Below are 11,772 nucleotides of genomic sequence, written 5' to 3'. Positions count from 1 at the left end.
GGGATATATAGGGCTGGCAGGGGTAGGGGAGGGCGGTAGGGTGGGGGGTGCAGGGTTCGTCGACTCGCCGGTGAAGGGCAGCGAGGTCGGTGCGTTCGCTTTCGACGGCGCGCGATGGCGACGCGGCGCGCCGGGTGCCATGTATTGATCCCGCAGCCTCCGCTCTCCCGCACCGACTGTTCCTCCTGGCTCCATATTCTACTATGCTCTCAGCTTACCGTTAAATAATTCCCCACAATAGAATACGCTGCGAACTCACCAGACAGACTGTCGCATTTTATACAAACATTGAAGCCATACTATACCAAGATTAAAAGTTAGTTTTAAACTTTTAACACGGAATAATAATTACTTATAATTTCATAGCGATTTCTTTTCACCATTTTGTTAAAACAGGTTAAACCAATTAAATTTTTTATTTTAATTAATATGGTTGTACTTACTCGATATTTGAATAAATGAAACGAGAAATTTTTGTTAAGAATATTTTTTATATAAACAAATAATCCTAGCGGTCAATGATCGCATGACATTGATATTTCGATAAAGCTTTAATGTTAGTGACATTGAACTCGTGAATTGTATCGTCGCTGTGATTAATTTAATTAGATACTTAATATAGAATAATAAATTACTATTCGTTTGTTTTAATAAGTACTCATACTAAAAATAATATACAGTAGCTTTTTTAAATAATGACAGTGTGTTTTACAGCTTCAGGAATGTAAAAATCAGGCTTTATAACAATGCTTATGCCTGGATTATTCACAAAAAAAGTTTTTTCGTTATCCTAGAGTCCGGACGAAATATGAATAGAGGTGTATGTATAAAAAAATTAGTAATGAAAAATTTTCTTAAAAAAATAAATAAATAAATAATAGAATGTCTAACATGATATTGTATTTTGTTATAATATTATGTGGAACATGATTGTTGCATGTACCTAGTTACTACTTTACCCACATTAGTGTAGGACTTTACTTGACTTCACTTACTTCTTCGATTGTTGCCCAATAAATTCTAAGCTAATATACATTGGGATATAATTCCTAGCCTAGGACATATTCAAAATATTTGAATTTATATTTGTATGCGATCTATCTAATTAAACAAATGTCATATTTTACAGTATCTTTCTAAATATATCCTTAGTAACAAATTTTACTAATCGGCTACATGTTAAGAAGTTTTAATATTTTCTGCTCTACATAGCGCCGAGTAGATCAACAATAATTTTCGTTTTTGGTGTGTTCAATGTAGACAATTAAATCTTAGAAGCACATGAGTTGTGGGCAAGTGAGAAAAGAGAAGTGCACTAATTAACTAAAGAGAAAGCCAAATTACCTCGAGCGAGAATCGAGACTAATGGATGTTAAGAGCTAAAATCATGAAATCTAAATTCTAATATATGAAAATTTATGAAACAGAATATAATTTCATATATAAAAGAAATAGTAATTAATGTTTGTGCATTTTTATATTTTAAGTTAGTTGATAGTTAAGTAGGTAGATGATATAATAAAAACCGTTCACTGAATTTATGGTTCGTTCTTAAAAATTTGATTCTGTTAGGAATTTTTCTTCAGGAATTTTCCTTCTGAAACCAGTATCGGTAAAGCTCTTGGTCTTTGTAAAGTGCAGTCTAGGCGTTGTCTCTTTTATGAAATTTAAATTATTTCGCGTCGGCAACCTTTCACTCCTTACCTCGATGATAGTAGGTACATATATTACGTAAACACTAAACATTACATGTAAACTACCTAATCTAAAATTGTAATGAGAGAAATAATTTTGCTTTCGATTTTCGTATCTTTCGTTGTAATTATACTTGTCGTTCAATAGAACAAAAATATTTAAGATAAGTAAGCCAAAACTCAAAGTGACCATGGGCTGTTATCAAGAGCTGACTCACTTTCGTTTACTAATGAGGTCGTCAAAATCGAACTACATTCTTTGGATAAAGCATTTTTCGTATAGGGTATGTCACATTGATTGCAGGAAAATAATAATTTTGAGTGATTCATCTAAAATAAGATGACGCATATCTATTAATGTCTACCCAGAATTGCTCAGATTAGGTACTTGCGAATTCAGCGCGTTATTAAAAAATATATAACTATTAAAACTTTATTAAAATATTTCTGAAATTTCCGCTACTGCAAAATGAATTATTAATTGTAGACAAGTGGGTTCAATGTACTTTTGGACGAGAATGTAGGTAGGTATAGCATCAGCAATAGCGGTCAGTCATTACTCCTATCAATATTTTACTGCATTATTTATCTGACAGTCTTATCTTTTTATAACTACATATTGATCACTGTTATATATACATATATTTCTTGTAACGAGAACTTTTATTAATAAAAAAAAAAAACACTAATTTACAGCGCACTGCATTAATTATTGTTCAAACTGAATACATTTTTAATAAACATACATGGGCAAAAAGGTAAAATTTATGTGGATCACATGTTAAAAAACAAAACAAGCGTCGTTGCTAATTTCTCTATTCGTTTTGTTTTTTTTGTAAATAAAAAATATTTTAGTTGATGATGGTAGAAGATATAATATGTACATTATAATTTATATTACATAAGTTACATCGTATTCAAGGGCATTTCCTAGAAGCAATAATTAATAAATTCTTACATCACCGCCAAATGATTTCGAATGAATGAAAATCTAATTGAAAAACTATACCACATGTTTACTATCTCAATAAGTATTTCATGTGGCATTTTCCTGGACCAGGTCCAAATGGCAGGAGCAGTGTAAATGTTTACTAGGCGTTGCTAGTTATGCCAGAAATAAACGGGAAACCATGTTGCTGAGGTAAAATTATGTGAAAAGTAGTTAGTTATTTGTATATTAAAATTTTACTGATGTTTCGTGGTGCAAAAGCAAAGAAAATTCCGCTCTATTATTTTTTGTTTATTATAGGTCAATGGTTAAAATTGGATAATGCTCATATTTCAATGTTCATGATGCTTTATTTAGTAAGTGATTATTGCAATTTTACTGTTATCGTTAAGTCGAGTCGGTCATTGACCCGCAAGCCGATAGACTTTTGTGATGTATAAACTTAGGCATAGCCTTTTTTTCAGTTGAAACTGTATCTAAAAATTATTTGGTGGTTATTTAAACGAATGACGCTGCAGTTTTGGTACTGTACCGTAACTCGTAAGTTATTAATTATATTATCAACATTGTATGCATTTTCATATAAATATCTACTCAACAACTCATATAATAATGCAGAATTTTACTGAAACTATTTTAGGTATAATGAAGATTACAAGAACAATGTTTCGAATATTTATTAATTCACGAAGAAATTTCGACAGAACAGGTTAGTTTAATATCGTGTACATTAAGATAACCTATTTTGTAAACTACATACATATTATAAAATTATATTTTCAATTACCGAAGATAAAGACAAGACCAAGGGACAAAGATAATATTAAAAACCGTTTTTCATGTTATACTGCTCACAGGTATTTGTTCTAAATACTTCACCTCATCATAAAGAGCCATTTCAATTAATAATTACTGGACGCAAGCTTGGTGCTTCAAACTATATAATATGGACTCTTACCAATTAGCCAGCTGTCCTTTTGACTCACAAGGGAACGCCATACTATAACGTCATTTAATAACTGCTTACATCCATTTGAAAATTACTTTTATTATTGTCAGGCTATTCAATGAAAGCCCATGAGGCATTTCTTTTTGAGTCAAATTGCAGTCTGTTAATAATTATTATTTATAAAATATGTTTTATAAGTACAATGGTTTTATGAGTCCAATGATCCTTTTGATACAATAGTTGTTTTAAGTTTGGCCTATGTTATTAATTCGACTGACAGCGTTATTATGAAACAATGGTCATACCGAGATAGCGCTACTGGACCACGTACAAAAATAAATAATGACTCATTAAGTAATTTGAACGATTTTACAACTACCCAATTACTTTTTGAAAATTCACCGATTATACTGAATATATTATGTCATATGTGGTATTAGGTACCCTCAATAATTGTCAGTTTTCTTTCATAGATTTCAAAGGCAGCATTTTTTAATTTCTTTATATTCTTTATATTCGAATAAATGATTCTTTCTTTCTAAAAGCAAATCTCGATTGCAATTTTTTTGTAAAGCGGTTCTTGGTATATACCAGGTACTGCAGTAACTATGTACCTACCAAGAACTGACTTATCAATATAGGTCCATAACGGTGAGTCGTCAGATTTGTTTTTAAATGTGAACATTCCACTACATATCTAAATGTTGTTTTCATTGATATGTCACGTACGCGGTACGACGATATGCTGACACAAAGCATCAACGTCCCATTATCATATCAGCTGGGCGTCAGGAATCAGGATTCCTTTGTCTACACAATAGTAATTTATGCGTGAGTATTTTTCAATCCGACAGGTTTGGCCATTTCTTATATCATATTGTATGATAATATATTCAAAATTATTTATATTAAATAATTAACGATGTTTTAAATCGACTCTACATAAATCTATTTCCTTTCTTTATTGTGATCGCTTATAAACAGTGGAATCTACATAACCGTCGACCGTGTAATGTAAACTATTTAAAGCTCCCGTTCATTGTTTAGTATATCTCTTGCCTCGTATCACGGGAAATGATTTATTAATATTTATGGACAATAATCGTCGAGAGCGGATTGATATATTTACAGATCATTAAACAAGTTTAATTTATGAGTGCTAGTGTGGTAATGACAGCGAAGAAGATATCGGACGTTGAGTATCGGATTGAAGGGAAAAATTCCAATTTCCGCAAAATTGTGTGGAGCGGGCAGTCGTATAGAGCTGCCACCCCTGCAGAGCGGGGTGTGGGGTGAAGGGTGCGGGGTGCGGGGCGCGAGGCGAGCGGCGTGCGGGGGAGCGCGGGTCGGGTGCGGCTGGCGGTGCGTCGGGACTATAGTTGTAAAAAACCCGTTAGCTACCGTTATTTAACTAAATTTTTGGTTAGCTACCCATAAAGTGCGGTAAATAACGGTTAGTTATCCGACTGCGACCTATAAAAATGGTACTGTGTTTTGTTTTTTTGTAAGTCACTTAACGTAAACTAAACACAATTTAAGTATCTAAAATATTCATACTACAAACCTATACCTATAATAAATAACATAACATAAACGACTGATACCTACCTACTATACATATTGATTAAAATAGATTCTTTAATCATTGCAACATATTAATTATGAAATAAATAGCCTAAAAACGATAACCTTTCATCATCTCATGCTGCCGGCGCGCAACCTCCCCCCGCCCCCGGTTATTAACGGTTAATTAACCGTTAATAACGAAAAATGCATTTTTAACCGCACGGTTAAAATCGTTAATAACCGGCTTTACATCTATGGTCGGGACTCGGGGTGAATAGCGTGTGGGGTGGCCGCGGCTGCGCGCGCCGAGCCAACCCTCCGGAGCCGAGACGCAGCATGTGTGCGACACCGACCTCCTCCCGCAACCCTCGCAGTGGAAACGGAGCGATCATTAAGCGCCCATTCACGCTGCTATACCGCCTCTATTATGGCATCTAACAGGTTAAAGGTTTCACGAGACACGATGGCTCATCATCCATTGTTGGCAGTTTATTCTTAATATAAAATGCTCACCGTTTGCTGAGCGAGCTGCAGGTGAAGTTGCCTCCTTGTTTCGAGTGTTTTCCTTTTCCTTCCCATTGTTTCCTTAAACAAATAAGAATTATTGTTGAGTATAAAGATCATCTTCAATAGTTGCTCGTTTACTGTATTTAAATAATTATTATGTAACCTGATGCATAAAATGATCATAGTAATAGACAACAAAGTTGGACTTAAAGTTTTGTTTTGAAATAAAAACAAAAATAAAAATATTTTTAGTTGGTAGGTATATACTAAATAGTAAATAGGTATGATTCAAAGGATCTTTGGGATGTTAAAAATTTGTATCATACTTAAATGTTCACAGAGTAATTTCAGTCCTTCTAATATTATGTTATTTCTTTAAAGTTCTGACTTATCCTTATAATATGTAATTTTATACTCGTAGTTTTGAGCCTTAGTAAGTACCTACATACCCAAAAATTCTATCGATAAAATGCAACTTTCCATTTATCTTTCGATTTTACAGAAAGATATGGCAGATACAGTTCTTTATCTAATCTATAGTGATGTAATAAAAGTGTAAAAATGATTTTTAAAACATATGTAAGTAAAAAAGACATTTAAATGTAATCAATCGAGAAAATGTTGGTCGTGTGATATTGTATATAGTTTTGTTAGGACTTGTTTTATATCAATATCGGCCGGAAATATCTCGATACGGACTACAGATAGAGGTCTGAGGTGGGAGGCAGTTGGTCGCAGAGCGTTCCCTGAAGGATCCTTTTTGCGGCGGCCGCCCGTCGGACCGGTTAGCGAGCGTTCAACCCGGCAGACCATTCGCAAAACACCGCACAATTTTTAACAATACGCCGGACCTTCGCATATAGATGCATACGGTGGTATTTTATCTCAGTACTAACCGGCTTCAATATAAAATATAAAACTGATGCCTGTATTATCGTCGCTAGGTAAAATATGCAGATGTTTAACATGATTCTCTTACCATTTTATATTCTGATATTTTAAGTAGGTAACATTTTAGTTAAATATGTGAGTCTATCACATACAGATATACATACTACATATTGTTTTACTGCATTGACTCCTTACGATTGTTCATCGGACGCGGACGAACCGACCTTGGCAGTGGCGTTGACTCTCGCACGGCCTCAAATCGTATCTAACTATCTAACCGTCGACGCGGCCATACTCGACAAGTATGACTTCACATGAGTATCCGCCATGTGTACGATAGACCCCAACATTAGACATATACCAGATGTGGCGACAAACCGAATTGCGAATCTCGCTAATAATATCTGATAGTCATCGCTCGATCATCGCTTTGTTTTAGGGCCGTTGTAATTGTATTTTGGAAACGATTTATTCAACAACAGGAAAAATCGTTTTAAGACTATTTAAACACATTGTATTCAGTTTACATGCGATTTATCGACAGTGGAAAAGGACAATAACTATGGCAATGTTATTTTTAGAATTGACACAAGTGATATCTTGACTCTTGTTTAGGGGACCGATTTTAATTAGTCTGCAAATGGTTTAATAATAAATAGAATGTTTTCCTTTAAAACGCAAACAATGGATACTGTTTCGTTATACGACTAGTAACTGATTTAGTTAGGTACTTCACTGATGTGAATACCTACTGTATGTGTGTACAGGTGGATTTAAATAACATATGGGCAACGTCCTTGTATTAAAACTAATTGCATGTGTACAGTGTATGGTATAGAGTTCACACACGTATTCCAAGATTTTTAAACTAAAACACTAGCAATTTAAAATTATAAAGACTAACCATATATGGTTAACAGCTTGCTATAAACTACCTAGGTAGTCTTGACTGACTTACATAAAGCAGCCCGGCATGAATCATGTGAAGGCATAGAATATAGATCAACTCATTACCTTGTTACTTATCAAATATACGTATGAAATATATAACAGACACGTGTTATCTTACGGAATTTAAGTCGCATATTACACTCTTTTAGTTGCTGTTCCTGCTGTTCTTTAGAAGACAATTAACGTACGGGTTTGACATGCTTTTATGAGACAAGTTGAATATAAGTGACATGACAAAAGAACGAGCTTTAAGTCAAGCATGGCGCCGAGATGTATTGAATTACTACGTGGCCTTACTCGAGTGTGCTTGCTGTGTGCCGTACAAAAGGACAACTATATTATGATACAAACAACTCAACTTTAGTAATATCGAGCGGAGTGTCTATACATTTCTAAAGTAAAGGGTTGCGTACAAACAATTTTATATTCCAGGTCCATTCATTAAATTTTATAAATCGACGATTCATAATATTTAAATAAGTTTACAATTATTTAAACAGATCATATAACTTTTCATTTTAACATTAAGATTAAGATACCTTAAGATATTTAACATTAAGATACCTTACATTTCATCTTGTCTTTAATTTTTTATCATGACTGTACAGTGTACAGTGCCATATGGCTTTGATGGTTGTCGTCAAAGTCGTGCACATGACCATAAAAGCTTTTAGGTTATACGACTATAAATGTAGTATGTCTGTATTAAAGCAGTTTTATGAAACGAACAACTGTTTGGTTATCAAAATGACGCCATCATTCTACCTTAACATATTCGAGTACACGAAGCCATAATTACAAATGGTTTGTCGTCCTTGAACCTGATATTTTGATTCAAATATTACATAATGTAGACTGAATATAAGAAAATATATATAATACTGATTCAACAGTCTTTAAGTTGCATTAGTGAAAGCATTAAAGTATTTTTGAAATGGACACTAACTATACAATCATATCGTATCGTAATGTGAAAAATAACATTTGCAAATATAGTGGATGTATCATCGACCGGATATAGTCGTAGATTTGGTCGAAGGCGGATGTGTCGCCATTTGCATGCGTGGCGTGGTTTCGACGACAATGCGCAGAAGGGATCAGGATCGGAATATTCAATGCAAGCGAACAAGTTAAAATTTTTCGTAATAAATTCAATAAAATGTAGTCAACTAAGAAATTTGATCATGATGACCGTGCGTAAAGCCAGTACGGAAAATTTAATCTCAAGAAAAAGAAACAAATTATGCAAAGATTTTCATTTAATTGTTAATTTTCTCTTTTTAAAAATAAACGACATAAAAATCTTAAAAAGAAGCTTGAACACCTTATCAAACGGAAAGTAGATAAGAGATCGTATTTCCGTTTTTACAGCTTCCCTTGATAATTTGTATTTAAACTAAAACTTAGATATCATTTAATATTTACTGTGTTCAAAATATAGAGCTAACAAATTGGTCTTCTCGATTGGGTTGATTACATACGCAAAAGATTACTGGTTTTATCTGCGAGATATGATGGTTATATCAATTTTGTTATCACCATCGGATATGAACAAAGGAAAGTAAAAGGCGTGTAGTTATAGCGATAACTGCAACTTATTACTCCTGTTGGAAGGTAATAACCTATTTAATTGATTGAATTGATGATTTGTATAAGTGTTTAGTGTTCCAACAGAACTGTACTTAACGTAAAGATACTTTAGCTTTATTTATGTCACAGGACAAGAACACTTGCAAATAAGCCATCTCTTTGAATTCCATGAAATATATTTTGGCTCGGGTCCAAAAAAGAGATATATAAACACGATACTTCATTTAAGAAACGATAATTTTAGGTTATCTAACAAATGGGTTGTTTTATGTTCCTTGGTACACAACAAGGTCGGAGTATGTGTGTCTAGGTGAGAAGCGATTTATTTCTCCTATCGGAGAGATAGCAGTTAGGTCATATGTAGGGCGCTGGTACGGCCATGTCGGCCTCAAAGCCTGACCGGTTGCCATCTTTGGCAGAGACCGGTTTCGTCAGCATACGGGCACTTCGAACGTAACAGTATATTCTTGCTAACATTTATTATCTGAAATCTAGCACGAGATATAGGCACTTTCATGGAAGTATAAATCAGCAATACCAGCGTTCCTAGTAAATTTTACGCGGGCAATAAACAAATGAGTCAAATGGAATACATCTATTACTTCGGCGAGTTCCGCGATAGTATTAAATATTAATCAGTGGATATAGGTGTAAAGGCATACTCCCTCGCGTTGAAACTTGGTGAGTCAGAGCGCAGCCGACGGTTGCCGTCATGTAGGGCGAACGGTTGGCGTCGTCTGAATCATTGCACGCCATACTATTATGCACATATTGATGCCGCAGGTAACAGAATCGCTATTGTATGCTAGATGCCATTGTGCAGCCAAACTTTTGAGGTCCCCTAACCGATTGTTAGCGCCTTATTGTTATACTGTTCAATAGGTCGAATGTGTAGGTTTATTCGAGATTGGAACAATAATAATATCAATATGAGCATACAGATGATTGTTTAAAGAGTTCAATTTAAATTAATAGCAACATAAATAAAATTAGGTTCATAAGCACTGCTTCAGTCGAAACTCATTAGTGTGATTATTTTTAAAAGGAAGTTCGTTTATCTGGTGATACATAATTATTGTACACAGTATTAATATCCTGTTATTATTTATTGAATTTTATCCTGAACGCTCGGTTTAACGGCAAATAAATAATTTATGTTTGTGTAGTATTAATAGAATCTTATATCTACAGTAAAATGCAATGTAGTTACCAGTAGCGACATCTAGTGACATCCGAGAAAACTAATCGAGAATTCGTTGAAATTGAATTAAGAAACTACATAATTGAAATTTAAAATCATGCTAAAAATTATACTTTCTCAATTAAAAAAGCTATTTTAAATCTTTTAAAAGTACAAGTAATAGATATAAGTTTTATATGATTTATTTACGTCTAAGTTAAATAGATAATTTTTAATCGTAGTACTTATCATAAGATTTTGCACAGAATATAGTAAAAGATTCTTCATTAAATTGCTTACAAAAATGTAAAGCATTTATATACATATATGATACTAGAGGTCCGCCCCGGCTTCGCCCGTGGCACATATTTCGCAATAAAAGGTAGCCAAATTTCATGCAAATTGGTTCAGTAGTTTAGGCGTGATTGAGTAATAGACAGACAGACAGAGTTACTTTCGCATTTATAATATTAGTATGGATTATAACAACAATAAGCTTCAAGAGAATATAAAAATTGTGTAATTCTCATCTCATATGGAAGAGCTCTAGAGTAAGCTCTGGAGAGGTAGAGAGATATTCAAATATGTTTTTTAAATCGTTAAATCTATTTTGTACTACTTGGTATATTGATGTAGTTAAGTAGTTTGTACTTAAAAAATACATTCTTTGACATGGTAAATAAATTCTGTAAAAAGCTTTTGATTTGACTTAAACATAGCATTTATGTTGTTGTAAAAATAGTAATAATTATTCTGGAGCATGAACACTGTTTTAGGACACATTACTATTCATTTAAATTTATCTTCGGTATATTAATACGTAAACAAGTATTAACACTGATAGCACATACATATTTCATATCAAGTTTGATTTATTCGTAATTATATTTAGACCATTTAATAATTTTATTAGTACTTTAACTCACAGTCGGAGATCAGTAGGCGTTTTGTTTATTTTATAAGACTAGCAGATGCCACTGATGACGTGGCTTTGACGTCATATTATATTTATGTTAATTTGGGCAAGTAATTAGCAGAGGAAACAAAAAACGCGTTGAGCAAAATAACGTAATGAAAGTCATAGTTATTATTACAGGCTTAGATAAGTAAGATTTTTTTGACAGAGCTACATATTTTCAATTCTATAAATAACAATTATTTCTACAAGAGCAGGAAAACCACATAATTTATAAACCAACTACATGGCAACAATAGGTTACAGGCATTTATATTCCCAGATAGGTAATAACAAAACAAATACAATGAAACCTGGTTAAGAGAGACTCTGACTGAAGAGTCCAGCAAATTTGTCACACTTATAGAGATATTCTACTTACCAACGGTTTCAGGTATCCAGGTAGAAATAAATATTTGTCTTATTTACAGCGGTTTTATATAATTGAATAAAATAATGAACATAAAAACTGTATACGAGTTGAAAAGCAGTCATTCTATACAATAATATAACAAATCGTGATAAATCTATCGAGGAATA

At 33.3% G+C, this 11,772-nt stretch overlaps 1 protein-coding gene across 4 annotated transcripts in view; it reads right to left on the bottom strand.

Annotated features, from left to right (window-relative positions):
* LOC149910320 (uncharacterized) overlaps positions 1-11,772 on the bottom strand; it is a 104,219-nt gene that overhangs the window by 2,267 nt on the left and 90,180 nt on the right. For all 4 annotated transcript variants that reach the window (XM_090112731.1, XM_090112714.1, XM_090112725.1 and 1 more), the window contains one exon: positions 5,672-5,743. In XM_090112731.1, the coding sequence (XP_089968857.1) occupies positions 5,672-5,743 (72 nt within the window). The remainder of the gene's footprint in view (positions 1-5,671; positions 5,744-11,772) is intronic.

The sequence above is a fragment of the Colias eurytheme genome, chromosome 2 (assembly GCF_061535395.1).
Source record: "Colias eurytheme isolate Ceu_HAF_F1 chromosome 2, ilColEury1 Martin Lab GWU primary, whole genome shotgun sequence".
NCBI classification, from domain to species: domain Eukaryota; kingdom Metazoa; phylum Arthropoda; class Insecta; order Lepidoptera; family Pieridae; genus Colias; species Colias eurytheme.
Note: the sequence above shows the minus strand (reverse complement) of the source record. Positions and strands in the feature narration are given on the sequence as shown.